The 16511-nt window shown below is 40.3% G+C and overlaps 1 protein-coding gene across 9 annotated transcripts in view; it reads right to left on the bottom strand.

Annotated features, from left to right (window-relative positions):
* Window positions 1–1536: 1536 nt before the first annotated feature.
* Window positions 1537–16511, bottom strand: part of LOC125693629 (uncharacterized) — a 31973-nt gene continuing 16998 nt past the window's right edge. For all 9 annotated transcript variants that reach the window (XM_048945791.1, XM_048945799.1, XM_048945795.1 and 6 more), the window contains 5 exons: window positions 16425–16500; window positions 15369–15470; window positions 13826–14743; window positions 11999–12109; window positions 1537–10843 (listed from right to left, as the gene is read on the bottom strand). In XM_048945791.1, the coding sequence (XP_048801748.1) occupies window positions 10531–10843; window positions 11999–12109; window positions 13826–14743; window positions 15369–15470; window positions 16425–16500 (1520 nt within the window). In that variant the 3' untranslated portion in view covers window positions 1537–10530. The remainder of the gene's footprint in view (window positions 10844–11998; window positions 12110–13825; window positions 14744–15368; window positions 15471–16424; window positions 16501–16511) is intronic.

A 16511-nucleotide genomic window follows, 5' to 3' on the forward strand; every position in this document is an offset into this window, starting at 1 on the left:
GCCTGGTTTTATACGAGCAGCCATCTTGTATTTATTCCCTTCCTCCATGATAGCCGCTTCCTGATTGGCAAGAGCGCCCGGCCGCAGCCAATGGAGAGAGCGCTTCCAAGAGCGGGGAGGGCGGGCGCACTCAGCACCCGGGCTGAGCAGGGCCGGCCGCGGAGCCCGCCGAGCCGGCTGGGAGCGGGGCGCCGGGCTCCGGCGGGCCGCGCCATCCGCGCGCGGGAGGAGGGAGGAGCGCGAGGACGAGCTCCGCGGTCCCCATCCCCGAGGAGCTAAGAGGGGCGCGAGAAGGCGCGGACGCGCGTTTCCACCTCGGCCCGCCGAGCGCCGGCGCGTCTCTGCCAGCGCGACGGGAAAGGGCGGCGCGAGCCCGGGGAGCTCATGCCGCGGCCCCTGCTCGCTGAGGTGCGCCGTCCCTCGGCCTTCGCCCCGGCGATGCGGCGCCGCCCAGGAGCCCCGCGCTGACTGCAACTCCCGGCGTGCAGCGCGCCCGCCGCCGCACCTGCGCAGCACGGCCTGGCGGGGCGGGTCGCTGCTGCTGCTTCGCGGCCCGTCGGCGCTGCGGAGCGGTCGTTCTGTCGGGGCCGAAAGCGGAGCTGGGTGCTGAGAGCCGCGTCCGGTGACCGGTTTCTCGGCCGTTCTTTTCGGTCGCGGCGGTTCTCGCCGCCATCGACCCGGCGCGGCCCGGTCACGGCGGCCCTCCCGCTCTCTGCCGTGCCCCGAGGCGCTGAGGGCCCCGCGCCGGGACGGCCGCCGAACTGAGCGGGCTGTGCCGTTACCTCAGGATCCAAGGGAAGAGAAATCTGGAAATCAGACGGAGGAAGAGTTTTGGAATTAATCTGCATTAATGAGCCCAGACCGGGATGTAAATAGAGCTGGCGCACGTAACCTTTCATTTGATGAATTGAAAACAATCATAGATTTCTTTTTTCCTATGAGTTACTCATAAACTTACATAAATGCACTGCATAGTGCCACTGGGTGAAGTCTTCATTTGCAGCCCCCTGCGGTATGCACAGCCTGATGAGCCCTCAGAGAGACGTTTCTGCTTGCCCCCAGCCTTCCTGAGGAGAGGTTTGCTTTTCTCTGTGGTAAACTCCCAATATGGAATCGTTCCTCAGTAATACGCATATCCCACTTAGACACAGTTCCATCTGCATCCTCGCCCTCTTTGTATAGTTCTTTAACAGAGACACAGCTACACTCTACCTCTGGCACATGGGTCCTGCCTGCACCTGAGTAACCCAGGAAGGCGCCCCTCCAGAGCACTGGGGAGCAGAACAGCTCTGCCTGCCTGTTCCCTCTCCTATTCTTTGGTGTGAGAACAGTGGTGATGAGGAATGGATGCTGAAAGCAGCGAGTCCAGAAGTACCAACCACCAGCAACACGAATCAACTGGAGGCCTCACATCACAGAACGTGACCAGAGCAAACCCCAGGCTTCATTTTCTGTGGCAGAGACAGTTTTTGTCACAGTGCTGTGCTCAGTGACCCAGATAAAGTCTGTTCCGTCTCACGGAGCTGAGGTAAGAACTACCTTTAGGTAGCACAGTACACATCCCATAGCAGAATATAAAGAAAAGTACCTGTAGCTTTAGATGGAGATCAGAAAACTCTTACTGAAACACGTCTACTCCCAAACTACTCACACCTCCCCCCGCCATCAAAGAACCAATAAATGCACTTCTCTGCTCCCAAAACTAAGGGGCCTCTCATGATGTGTGCGTGTGCCTGGGTCCCAATGCATGACCTGAGGTACATAACACCTCCTGCTCCCTGTGTATACATGACATCCAATGGTGGGTGCTTGCTTATTCAGCCACATGATTGGGAATAGCAAGGAGGAAGTAGGGCAGAGAATAGCAAGGGTAAGGGTGGATCTGTTTTCCTTCTATGTTAGATGCTGTTGACAATGATGCATGTAGCAAACATCCTGAATAATATTTCTGCTTTTGTTTAGCCAGGAGCCAGCAACTGTTCTTTCCTGCCGTGCATGAAATGACCCTCAGGTGCTATTTCCAATATCTGTGCAATTCTAGCATCCCATTTCCAATTTCCATGTAACTCTAAGATCCTATGTCCTCTTAGGTTCCTTAAAAACATTTTGTGCACTGTTCCAACAGCACATAAGATGAAGTACCCATCAAGAATGCTACAAAATTTGTTTTGAACAGCTCCATAGCAGTTATCTTACCTGATAAAAAGAAGTGCAGGGAAAATATTGGTGATGGATCTTACAGACTGAATACTTGCTGAAATGATGATAAACCAGAGTCCATGTGAAATAATCTGTAAGAGAAAGAATGATCTAAGCATTTTAGACTGAAACACAATTCATCCAAGTTTGACATTATATATTTTTATATTTTGATGGGGCATTTGTGAAAAGTAAACTTTTATTTAGCTGTTCACTTATATCTTCAGTAGTTCAATCTATATCCTACAATATGAAAACCAATTCTTCTTTATCCATTCTTTATGTGAATTCTTTTTGCACATTTTATTTTTCCCCATTTTTTCTCAAGAAGTAGCTACACATTCTCTCCTGTTTCTTTTTGTGTGTATTAAGATTATCTCTCCTCTGTAGATCTGCTGTGTGCCAGTATACTCTCTGAAACCTCTTCCTAAATTAGATAAAACTTATTAATTTGTAGTTGGTTGGTGTGTTTTGGTCACCATTTCTTGCATTGATCTCAATCATTTTTAGTTTGTGTGTTCCTTCTCCAGCCAACTGTGTCCACTTGTGAACTTTTGTTGCTTTCTCTGCAGGTTGACAGCAATTGAAACTGTCTTATTTACCAGGTGTGCCCACAGAGTATGGGAAAAATGTGCTGTGCAGACAGGAGCTGAAAGAAGCATAGTGTTGCTGGTGAAATCCCTCCAGATTAGGATCTGACAAACAATAATCTTCTATATATTCTAGACTCCTAATTTTACTTTTCCCGTTGACTTTTCTTGTCCTGAAAGATTGTCTTGCTTAGGATCACAGCAACCTTTCTGTAACTGTAGGGATGACATTTGATACCTCCTAGTCTGGTGAAAACACATAATTGCATAGAATCATAGGAGTTGGAAGGGACTCTTAAAGGCCATCTGGTTCAACTCTCCTGCAATGAACAAGGACATCTACAGCTCCATCAGGTGCTCAGAGCCCCCTCCAGCCTGACCTTGGGTGTGTCCAGGGATGGGGCACCCACCACCTCTCTGGACAACCCGTGCTGGTGCCTCACCATTCTTGCTGTAAAAAACTTCTTCCTTACCTTTGATTGTATCTCCTTTCTTTTAGTTTGAAACCATTTCCCCTTGTCCTGTAACAGCAGATCCTGCTAAAGAGTCTGTGCCTTTCTTTCCTACAGCAGCCCCTTAGATACTGGAAGGCTGCTCTCAGGTCTCCTGGAGCCTTCTCTTCTCCAGGCTGAACACAGCCTCAGCTCTCTCAGCCTGTCCTCACAGGGGAGGCATTCCACTCCTTGGATCAGATTTGTGGCTTTCCTCTGGATGCACTCCAACAGGTCCCTCCTGTACAAATTTCATAATTGTTTGCATGTATTTCAGTAACTTTCAATTTGATTTTTATAGTCTCTCGTAAATATTGTCTGAATAGAAGCTAGTATAGGATTTGTTGCATGGCCTTCTTCAAAACCTCCTCAAAAAGTAGCAATATGCACACAGCCTGCCTTTGAAGTCTTCACCATGAGTAAAGGCTTCATATCAGAGCATTGGTCAGCATTCAGAGACTGAATACTGACCAATAGCTCCTGCAGTCCAAAAGGTACCTCAGAGATATCCATGAAATGATATGAGGGACATCCTGACTGGTATTACAAATCAGGACATTGCCACACACAGCTTTTGTGAAGAATGTTTGAGGCATTCCAGTTTCTTGAAATTAAACAGCGTTAAAATCAATCATTTAGTTAAAACCAAACATCACCACATTTACATTATGAAATCCAATGAATTAACATTCATTTACACACTTCTTATCTGTGAAGTGAAAAGTCCTCATTTTAGCCTAGCTGATATCTGTGCCCCTGTTATAAACAAGCATTTAACATTTTGGATGGCCTCTTGTTCCTGTTGCTCCTGTTGCATGGCTCTTAGGAGATAATATAACCATTTCATACAGTTGTTTTTCTTTTTTTTCCCCAAAAGCCAAAGTTTTCCAGAAGTTTTATGTTTGCATTTAAATCCTCCCTGTTTTTACCTCTGTCTAAGCAGTGTTAGCAGTAGCTATAGCACCTCTTCTGTCAAGAAAGTGACTGAACTATATGTACATTCACTAAACATGGCTTATGAACTCTGAACTATTTCAGGGTTCGTTAACAATGGTAATTCACATAGATATTTAGGAGAGCAGTGAGCTCAATTTATATAAGTAAGTGTATGTATACGCTTATAATACACACACATACATGTATATAAATGATTCATATCCAGAAAGCTCCTCCCAAATATCTGTTGGTTTGTGGGATTTATTGAAAAAAGGCATCAGATAAAAATGAGAGCCATAGAGTCAAAGAGAAATGGAAATAATATGGTCAAACTCTTTCTATAGATCTGCAGGTATACATAAGCCTGGGGAAAAACATAACATGGAGTAGAAAGAACACTAGAAAGAGACTTTTTATTACATTTTTCCATTGCATAAGCTTGTGTAGTTGCAAGTTTTGTTCATCTTATTAATCTAATCCCAGTAGTCAAATTTTCTTTTTTTTTTTTCCCATTAGATAAGGCAAGAGGGACATTATCCTGTGCAGCCTGAAAACGAAAAACAAAAAGCATGTAATACCAGTGTGCACAAACTGAGTACAAACAACATAAATAGAAAAGCAGTGCTGTCATCAGGGATGTACAGATGTAGAAACACGCTGTAATGCTGACTGAACAGGAACAGAGGTTTCACACCCAGTCTAGCTCTTTCCAAAGCTGTTGCTTTATAAAGATAGAAAAGAAGGCTTATCTGTGGCCATTATTACAAGTTCTGCTACAATTACTGAGCTTATATTAGATTGAAAAATAGGTTGGGTGAATACATCTTTACTGTACTGACTGACAGAAAACAATATTTTTAATTTGCAAACGCTTCTTCTCAGAATGTATTTTAGGCCTATTAAAGATTTATGAGGTAACTATTGAAAATCAGAACTCACCGCTGCTATTAAAAAGTTCAGCATGATGTAGAAACACTCCACTTGAGGGGGGATTAACAGTTATCAACATTAGCTTGTAGCCTGTTATCTTCTCCTTAAGGAGTTAATTTTGTTTTATAGGCTTTAGCTTGGCAGTACAACTTTCAAAGTGAAAAAATCTCTGTATTTATGTTAAAAGAGGTTGTTTTGAGGAACTGCATGAAAGTCATCGTCGTCTGTGTCAGCTTTTAAGTATATTTATTTTGGGGGCTCTTTCATCTTCCTTTGTGGAACATTCAGGCTTGAACATTGCTTACAAAGGAAGAAAACGACTCTTGCTTCCAAGCGTGAGTGCACTGGCTTACTTCCTGTCTTTGGTGAAGCTGCTGCTTCAAATTTCTGTGTTACTCTAATTCATAACTGTAAGTTTAATGCAGTGGGCACAATTACAGTAAATTTATGATGCATTTTGATACTGGGGGCGTGCAAGAAGTCAGCTATGCACTTGTAACATGTAAGTTGGATTGGATTCTCAAATTCCTCAAATGATGGGATTGTTTTCAATGTGTGAAACAGATTTGTGGCATAGTTTCATATTTGATTGTCTGAAATTCTCATTGGATTCTGGAGGGTGTATCTTCAGGCTATTATACTACACCTAGATATTTAAAGCTTAAAGGAAAGCCTTAATTAGTTTTATCTGCCACGTGATTTTGTGGAAGGATTAGAGGCCTGAATGCTGCTGTATGTGTTTGGTAGCTTACACAAGCACAGTGCTCACACTGCTGGAAGACCCAGGTAAGAAGTTAGTAGGAATTCTTTCTCTAACCTGTGTCTGCTTTTTATACCCAGTAATCTTTGGCCAGCTTTTTACATGTACATCTTTTGCACATTTCTTCTCTCACGCTGGTAACTCTCCACCTCCTGACATTTTCCTTTTCACTCCTGTGATCATTTTTCTCTTCTCAGTTATTTTCTGCCCTCCCTTTCCCCTCCCCATTGCCTTTTCACCTCAAGAAAAAAGGGCAATATTGCGGTCTACAGCAAGGTTACTTCCTCACCTGCTTCTCTGGTGACTGGAGCTGGAAAGAAAGATCTGTGGGTTTGGTGCTTGCTAGCCACTGGAACAGGAAGGAACACTCCATTGACAGCTGAAGCAAATATGAATCAGCCTAGAGAGGAATCACATACCAGTAGTTGGTAACAACACAAAAGCAATTTCTTTTTTTATTCACCTGTATGCTTCACTGCCTGATGAAAATCAGCTGCCAATTAAATATTCACTTCAGGGCAGTAACAAAAGGAATTTTTATATGAACTCAGAGTTTAATAGTTACATATAATGAAACTCTTACAACTTCTATCTTTCTTTAAGATTTCACACTTGATGCCATAGGAAAACAACATCCTCCATAGAAGTCCTGCTCTTTATTGCTATGCCATATTACAGAGGTATTTCTAGGTTCGCTGGGAAAAAATCCATAAATGAGGTCAACAAGGTTTCATGATATTTTTGTAGAACTATGAAAGATATAAGAGAAGGAAACTTATTTTAGTCAGTGCCACTGAAATACAATATTCAGCTAAAAAGAACAAAAAGCATTCTATTTAATTCCATTTTCCACCATGTGGATCAATTAGTAATTGAATACTACAGAGACTAATATGCAGTAATGACTCAGCTGAGGAACGTGAGATAACTTTCAGTAACATTTTATGTGGGTTTAGCTCTGCCAAATTCTGTCAAGAACAATAGGGAGGGAAAGCCTTGTCCTACGTTCTAAAAAAATATTTATAAAACCACCCTTGGCTATTTCCATATAGTCATCACAAAGCCATTTATGGAAACATCATATCTATTAATTTTGCTTGAAAAGAGGAATCCAGCATAGTTATGAAAGTGGTATTTATTTTGTCAGACAGCAGAAGCTGCACTGTGTGACTGCACTTATAACACTGGACTCTGGAGTGCTTTATCCTCCTAACATGCTAACTTTCAGTGGTGGCATAGGGAACATCTTAAATCCATTGCAGTCTTTATGATTGGTCTTGAAAGGGTGCTGCAGCCATCACTGATCCATTATATTTGTCAATGTGAACATGAGTACTCAGTATAAATCTCAATTTCCACCCACTTGGGGGAACCACCATAGGCTGGCAGCTCATAGTTGGGTACTGGCAACAATCTACTGGCAACAATCATTTGCAAATGTGTGTGGCACAAACATCACCTGTTCATTATCATTAGCCTGCCTTATCAGAGCCCTGTTCAAGCTACAGCAAACTTCCATTGTGCTGTGAGTGACGAGCACAGTTGTTAAGTAGTACACCAGGGATGCAAAAATGCCGGTATATCTTTACATCAATACTCAAACTATACCTACTTAGAAGATGCTCCCTGATTTCAGAGGTAAGTTGCTCAGGATCCTGCATGTCGTCTTCTACAAAACATCCCATAGTATACTCCTGCCAACTCTTCAAGAAAGTCCTCATTATTTATCTCTAGGGAAAATGACTGGAGTGAAAAATATCAAGCATCACCGTAGAATTACAGAACCACAGGTTTTTGCAGTATTTATAACTAAATCATTTTAGAGACTAAAATACTAACTCCTTATACCAACTACAGTCTAGAGAAAAAAAGGTGAGTTTATAAACAATTTTCTTTTACTTGCTACATAAAGCAGCCAAAAAAAATGTAAATCCTAAATGGGATCATGCATTATTGTACTGAAGAGGAATATTATTATGGGTTACATTTTTAAGCCTCGTGCACCAATGGCTCTTAATCTGAAGAAGGCCATTCCATCAAATTATTAATATTCACAGTTTATTTTAACAGATAATCTTTACTGTCAGTGCTGTGGTTGCATTTCCAGCTGTTTTAGGCAGCCTGGGCCCTGCTGTTAGGGCCCAGTTAGGAGGCAGTGTCATGGAGCTGGCTCCGTGTAGAGCCACTTCAGATACATTTACACATATATTTTCAAGATTTAGAGGACATAGCACATAATTTTCATAGAACTGAGCATCAGTTGTACTCCTGCCAAGCCACTAAGTTTTGACTGAAGGTAGCCAGTAGGAGATCACTGGCTATTACCAACTGCTATGTGGTGAGCTGGGAGGCTTTCTGCATTGCAGCACCCTGCACACAGAACATGCACATTCGATGTAGCTTGCAATGGGTGCTGTGTTTGGATTGCTCACAATTAGCTGCAGGGGTTACAGCACTAAGAGCCATTCTCCGTTCCTGAGGATGCCTGCTAATCACAGTACATTCCCTGGCAATGGAATATTCCATGCTAACAGACTCATGGAAGGTTTTAGTCTGTGCCACCGACACTCTCCTCTAACAATTCCTAGCATACTTCAGGAGGTAAGACGCATTTCAGGGACCAGTCCCAAACAGAAACTCTCAAACAGTCCTGCAGGAGCTGACCAAGGACTACTAAAGGCCATCATCCATCCTAAATCCTGAGGGAGTTGCCCCATTTCTGATCGTGTGAAACTTTGCACTGACCAGCTCTTCAGCCACACAGCACCTCTGGACTGAAGTAAGAAAGGATTGACTGTAGGGTCATTTCAATCCTAAAGATGTACTTCAAATCAAAAAACATAAAGAGCAAATATTTGCTCTTTGTTCACTTTATGAATACTGCAAACATAGTGTAAGAAGAGAACAAATGCTTGTAATAACATTTCATAAATCTTAATTCTCTCATGGAAAGCACCATGAAGATTTTTTTTTTTTTTGGTTGGCATTATTATTTTAAGAATCTGGATATGGTAGCCCAAGTTTCAGACCTTCCTTTCCCCTAAATAAAGAAGCACAAAGACTTTCATTTTACTCTTCATTTTAAAAGAATAAATGAAGGAAGAAATGTTCCTTTTTCTTAACGTTTAGTTCCAAAATCACATTACATTCAGACACCTTCATTCCTGAGCGCATATGAATGAGGCTCACAAAGCTATATTTAATGGGAAATACTATTGGCTAGCTGCTGTAAAAATGAAGGAATGATTTACTTCGTATAATGAACAAAGCCAAAGTTGCTCTACCAGTTGCACAGGCAATGAAATATTTGCACTTTGAATTTATATGCACAGAATCCTTTTAGAACTTTTTGCATGTGTTAAAAATCAGAAGAGTTGCCAGCTGTTCCAAACTTCCTAAGTCTATTCCTTATATAGTAGTCATAGACCCTTGAATTCAGAAGTCTGTTTTATGCTGCTAGTCAAAAGGCAAAACAGGTCTATGGAGTTCTTGCCATGAACACACTCTTTCTGCAGTGTTCTAGTGTAGATTTATATGCTCTTGCTTTGCTTTACAGCTGTATTGCTTTAAAGCAGTTTCTTAACTGTAGGACTTGAGCTGCAGCTGTACATCTGCAGCTGGCATCATTTTTGTTACTTTCTGTTACACTACTGTCCTGAGGCCCAGGTGAAGTGGCAATTCAGAAGAGACTGTTGCAATACACCACTCTAAAAGCAACTTATAGTTTTCCATTCTGATTACCTTGCTGTGCTGTAGAAGAAGTCAGTAGAACAAAAACTGAAGAATGAGACACACTTGACTGACAAACATGGAATTTTAAGAACATAAGTAGAAGCAATCTTGGACAGCTGAGAAAGGCAATCTGCTGATAAATGTGAGCTGCCTCGTTTGGACGTGTTACTAAAAAAATTGTGAAATTCATCTGCACTGAGCCATTCTGAAGCATTTATAATTGAGGGAATTAGGAAAAAAACCAACACAGCAATATAGAATATTCAGGTTGCTGAAAAACAAGTTTGACATTTGCACTGTCAAAACTCCAAGTCACCTCCAAGTTCTCAGCAGCACAAAATTGCACACCTAGGTCAGTTCTGTTGATGAGACAGAAAAACTGGAATTAAACTACAATGCTGCAGAGATTGTTAGCAATAACTGTTAGCAATAATAACAAGCTGCTATTATTAAAAGATGAATTTGACATAAATTTATTTCATTCATTTCATAGTGTTTTTTCTATAACCTTAAGGTAGTTTATCTGACAGTGCAATATTTTGTTATGACTTTAGCATCTTACTATTACATACATTATAAATAAATGTAAAACAAAAGACAATTATCACTCACAAAGTTGTATAGTTTAGAGTACATGGCTTCAATTTTGCCAAGAGGAATGACTACTTTCATCCCATGTATACCAAGACCTTGTCTCCAACTACACTTAACAAATACCCTAATAAATATAGAAGTAGAAACAAATCTTACAATAGAGATCAGTTCTCTACTACTGGAGTTTGCATTTCCCTAACATGTAAAAAAAAACAAAACCAACCAAAGAACCCTGGCCCACATAAAGTAAAACTGATTGATGCAAGCTTAAGCTGAGGAAACAGTGCCTTTCTTTAATTCAGTTCCAGCTGTAATAGTCTCTTGGAGGTACATCATAAGGTGTTCTCTCCTCCTCTTCAGGTCCATAATCTAATGGCAGACCATAATTGTAATCAACTGTTACAACTGGTAATCTTTTGCCTTGTTCCATTTCTCTAGTAGTTTCAGCTTCAAAAGTTTTTATTTCACAGTCTAATGAACTATCTTCCTGGTGTACGGATGAGGATGGATGCATTGTGCATGAAGAATATGGTGCAAATCTGCTTTTTCCTCTGCTAAATTCATCTGAAGGATGCACTCTCCTATTGTCTTCAGGACAGCTTGCTCGATTACTGTAGGAAGAATAAACATGAACAGTGAAGTCATTGAAATTAAAACTGCCTAGCCCTAAAAGAGCAAGAATCAGATTTCTACTTTTGTTTTTATCCTCTCTAATTAAAATTTCTCTACTAGATGTTAGAAATATTTTTTTTAAGTTTAGTAGGTAAATGAACAAGAAAATGCTTTGTGTTTCAGCTGCTGTTTCTAATTAAAATTGCCTATTTACTGAAGGTTTCTTAGGGTCCATTTTTGTTCCTGAACACATTTTCATTGTGTGAAAAATACTTAACAGCAGCTGTCTGTTACACAGTCTCAAGCAACATTACACTGTGTATTTATCTTGCAAAATATTTTTGCATTCTTCTGCAACAGAAGAATCTACAAAATATCATATTTAATTTTTGTTATGGATTCTCTTTGGTACAGTACTTTGTAAAATAAATGGTGTATAAAGCTGATTGAGAACAATCTTTGTAATTTTTAATCTTTGCCTTCACTAAACCATAGATGAATATTATTGGAAGGGATGTCTAGTAATGTCTAGCTCAGTCCCCTGCTCAAACTCTTTCTTGCCATATGAGGTTGCACAGAGGTCCAGCTGAGCTCAAGGTATTTCAAAGGATGGCAATTCCACAGCTGCTCTAGGCAATGCATTTCTGTATCCTCAAAGAAACAGCCTTTTTCCATATAGGCTACAGAATTTTTGATGGTCTAATAAGAGTCTGTTGCCCCTTATCCTATCACTGCACACCATGAAAAAGAGTCTGCCTCACTCTTCTTTGTACTTTCTCATCAGCTCGTTGTTAGACATCACTAAGAGTTAAACATACTATCAGCAGTTCCTTTTTTTGCTTACTGAACACGTTTTTTTTTGTATTTTGAACACAGGTTTTTTTTTGCATTTTATAATAAGTGAGCTTGAACTCTCCTTGTTATTCTGATGACTTAAGTGAGGAACTCTCAGTTTCATAACTATTATAATCTATATGAAGCCTGATATAGATGGACTACAATTTAGTCACATTACTTGCTTAATGTTCAGATTCAATGGTTTAAGCAAAAAGAAATTAACAAATTTTTACACAACAGGTAATTTGTATTTTTTTAGTTGGATACTGAAAGAGTAACAGTATAAATCAGAAAACAACATAAAACCTGGTATTTACCTATAGCTTCTGTTGAAGTCATCCTTATCAGATCCATAATCTCTGTGAAGCGAAGGAGATGAGGAGAACTGAGGTTCTGATACATTTTCATGGGAAGAGAAAGGTTGATTTCTGAAGATAATCAAAATAATCATGTCAAGAGGAGTACAAACTACTGTAGGCTTTTGAAAAACATCAGTTAAAATTACTTCAAATAATTTAATAGCTATTAACATTTCTTCAAATTAAGTTTTATTAGAAATATCTTAATCCTATTAGTTTAACACGTCAAAATAGTACCCTCATGGTGCTGATACACTGCCTGGTTTCACCTGTACAATGAAAAAGATTAAATCAAGTTTTACTAGCCCAGCAATTATCTGAACTATGTTCTGAAAGATCAAATAAATATTTTGAAATATATTTGCAAGAAACTTAACTACTAAATCCATTTTACTAAGTGATATATGCTTTTGGAAGAATACAACGCAAAAGGAGCAACACAATGCAGTCAGAAGCAAAAGGATTTCTACAAATGATTAATTCATGAAATAAGGGAATGTCAAACTTCCTTTAACATTACTGTTATCTCAGTTCAGATGAGAATATAAATAAAAATTTATATCTTTTGTCTTGAGGAGTGCTGTTTAAATTTGACAAAGTTTCGTTTCAAGCTGAATCCAGAAAAGGTGAAACATGAGCTTTAAGGAAGCACAATCTTGTAGTTTAGGTAAGGTGCCTTCAAATTTACAGCACTGAAACTTAAGTCAAATACATCCAGACTTCAAAATAAAAAGTTGATTGTTAACTAACTGATCATTCGTGTGTGATTTCAGCAAGACCTGGATAGGCTGGAGAGCTGGGCAGAAAAAAACCGGATGAGGTTTAACAAAAGCAAGTGTAGAGTCTTGCATCTGGGGAGGAATAATTCCATGCACCAGTACAGGTTGGGGGATGACCTGCTGGAGGGGAGCTCTGCAGAGAGGGACCTGGGTGTCCTGGTGGATGACAGGTTGGCCATGAGCCAGCAGTGTGCCCTTGTGGCAAAAAAGGCCAATGGCATCCTGGGGTGCATTAAAAAGAGCGTGGCCAGCAGGTCAAAGGAGGTGATCCTCCCCCTCTACTCTGCCCTGGTAAGACCTCATCTGGAGTACTGCGTGCAGTTCTGGGCTCCCCAGTACAAAGAAGACAGGGATCTCTTGGAAAGAGTCCAGCGGAGGGCCACGAAGATGGTGAAGGGCCTGGAGCATCTCCCCTATGAGGAAAGGCTGAGTGAACTGGGTCTGTTCAGCCTTGAGAAAAGGAGACTGAGAGGGGACCTGATCCAGGTCTATAAATATCTAAGGTGTGGGGGGCAGAATGGCGAGGCCGGACTGTTTTCATTGGTGAGTGGAGACAGGACAAGGGGAAACAGCTGGAAACTGCAGCATAGGAAGTTCCACACAAACATGCGCAAGAACTTCTTTACAGTGAGGTGACGGAGCACTGGAACAGGCTGCCCAGGGAGGTGGTGGAGTCTCCTTCTCTGGAGATGTTCAAGACCTGCCTGGATGCCTACCTGTGCTACCTACTGTAGGGAACCTGCTTTGGCAGGGGGGTTGGACTCGATGATCTCTGGAGGTCCCTTCCAACCCCTACAATTCTGTGATTCTGTGATTTTAAACAGATGACTGTTTCAAATAAATGTATTTAAAAGAGTTTAAAATTTAATTTAGAAGTGCTGCTAGTTCTGGTCTTACTGTTAAAGGATAATCAAAATAATCGTATATGAAGAGTAATACAAATTACTGTAGGCTTTTGAAAAGTATCAACTAAGACTATTTCAAACTGCAGTGCTTTCAATTGTACCTGTCTGAACACCATTCATGTGGCAGGTCATCTTGAACAGGATGATCACGGAGGGGTCTTGACCTTTTTTGTCCTTGCCCTCTATTAACATAATCCAAGTCTTTTAACTGAGGCTGCTCCTGTAAGTCATCATAAGGCTGATGGTCGTGAAAAGGTCTGCGCCTTTGCCCAGGACCTTTATTATCATAATCTTTGAGCTGCACCTCTGTTTGTAAGTCATTGTGAGCATTGTGAGGATGGTGATCATGGAAAGGTCTCGATCTCTGCCCACGGCCCCTGTTAACAAATTCAAACTCTTCCAGTTGCATCTGGGGCTGTGACTGATAGTCATGGAATGGTCTCAGTCTTTGGCCAGGACCTTTTTTGACACGATCTGACTCTTCTGACTGCACTGGAGTCTGAAATTGATCACGAGATGGATGATTGTGGAATAGCCTTTGCCTCTGGCCACGGCCCCTGCTACCAAAATCAAAATCCTTTGACTTCATATCTTCCTGTGAATCACTGTGGGATGGACAGTCAGGAAAAGATCTCTGCCTCTGCCCATGGCCTTTGTTAAATTCAAAGTTCCTTGATAGTCTCTCTGTCTGTAAATCACCACGAAACTGGCATCCATAAAAAGGTCTCAGCTGTTGTCCAGGTCCCTTGTTACTGAAGTCTTTCAGCTGTGTGTCTTCTTGGCAATCATCATAAAACTGGTGATCAGGAAATGGTCTTTTCCTCTGCCCTGGTCCCTTATTGTAGTCCCAATTTCTCATCTGCATTGGTGCTCGCAAGTTATCCTGAGTCTGATGGTCATTAAATGGTCTTCGTCTTCGTCCAGGTCCCTTATTAATGAAATCAAAATCTCTCAGTTGTGTTTGTCCTTGCAAATTATTATGAGAGTTGTCATCATAAACTCTTAATCTTTTCCCAGACCTGTAAAGAATTTTTTTCTTAAATAGAACATCTGTACTTATAAGTACAAGTTATTAATGAAAGTAAGCTTTTTTTAATCCAAGAATTGATATGAAACACATTGCAAGTAAAACATGTATGTATCAAAGTTACTAAGAATCTAAACTCTAAGCAAAATTATAAAACTTTCAGACAATGTCAAATTAGAAGATATGACAAACATTCAACTATAATTCCATAGGGCAAAACCAGAGATATGAAATTAATTAAAAATAAAACTCAGACTGCTGTAGAATAACAAAGACCAGCAGGCATAGTAAAACTCTAACATTTACCCAAAAGAGCTGCTCACCAATTCCTAATAGCACATATTCCCTATCTTCCCTTTATCTTCTCATTACTTTTTCTAATTCTGTAAATATACTTTGCATGAGTAAGCTACATGAAAACAAAATCTCTTCTAACTTAGAATATTTCAGTGCTTTCAGTGTTTCAAAACACCACATCTCTAATTGTTAAAATCAGCTGATCCTCTTGTAACATTGTAGTGGATTGCCACTATAGAAACAGCTCACACACACTAAGGAAAATCCATCTTTTGCACTATGGGGTTTTTGGCTTTTCATTCCAGGTTTCAACTTATTACCCCTGAAAATCTTCATTAGGGAATTGTTCCGCAGGTCCTTCTGCTGCATTTGGTGGGGGAACAATATCTTCATCTGAATCCCATACATCCATTCCAAGGTTACTGTAAAGAATAAAAACATCTCTCATAAGCTTCCTTTTCTCCCAAACATACTGAGAGAGGAAAAAAGAATCACAAAGATTCTTCAGTTGAGAATTACTGATTTTCTTAAAAATATTAAGTTAATCTTACAGACATTCAAGATTTTCATAGCAAATTTCAATCTTGTGAATCTAGTTGAGGAAGGGCTGTAGAGAAAGCCTAAACTTCATATATTTACAACAATATCAAAAATGTGAGACAAGTACCATACTTCAAAAAATTCAGCACAGAACTTTCTTAATCACACTCAGTCACACCAGCAATTAACACAGTAAAACAAGAACAAAGGGCACTAAACTAAAAGGAGCAAAGTCTGTCAGATATTATTTTAAAATCAATGCGATGCTACAAGTTGTAGTTGTACAAATAATGTACTGAGATGTAAATGTTAATTATTCTTAGGTGCTCCGGGGTGTACCGGATAAAGTGTACCGGTAATATGATAAAGACAAGAGATTCCATATGCGTCAGGAATATAAATACTAAAAGCAGGAGCTTTGGGAACAATCTTCCACCTTACTTTCTCCACTACAACTGGTTTTTGGTTTTTTTTTTCTTTTAGTTTGTTTGTTTTTAAATAATCTAGTTCCACCACACCATCAACAGCAGGCAGAGCACAGAGCTTATAATGAAATCTTAGCAGTAGCTCTTCTCAATTTATAAGAGAGCACAGACTCAATATAGTTGGGATAGTATGATACAAGTGCACCAGTGCCCAGTCGTATTCATCAAAGCCATATAAATTCAAAATATAAACAAAGGTACTTTATGTTATTCACATCAGAAGTCTTGCAGAATTTATGAAGCTGTTTACAAAGTGTTTAAGAGGGACAATTTTGGCTTACAAATGTAACTAAACTTTTAAAAATACATCCTGGAAAAATCTTAAGTGCGCAACTAAAAGCTTTTGCTTACCTTCTCATTGGTTGTGTTCTGAGATCTGTGAGGTATACAAGACCATCCATGCAATGACCCCTAGCATCACCAAAAGCTAAAGAAAAA

This window comes from Lagopus muta, chromosome 5, assembly GCF_023343835.1.
Source record: "Lagopus muta isolate bLagMut1 chromosome 5, bLagMut1 primary, whole genome shotgun sequence".
NCBI lineage: Eukaryota > Metazoa > Chordata > Aves > Galliformes > Phasianidae > Lagopus > Lagopus muta.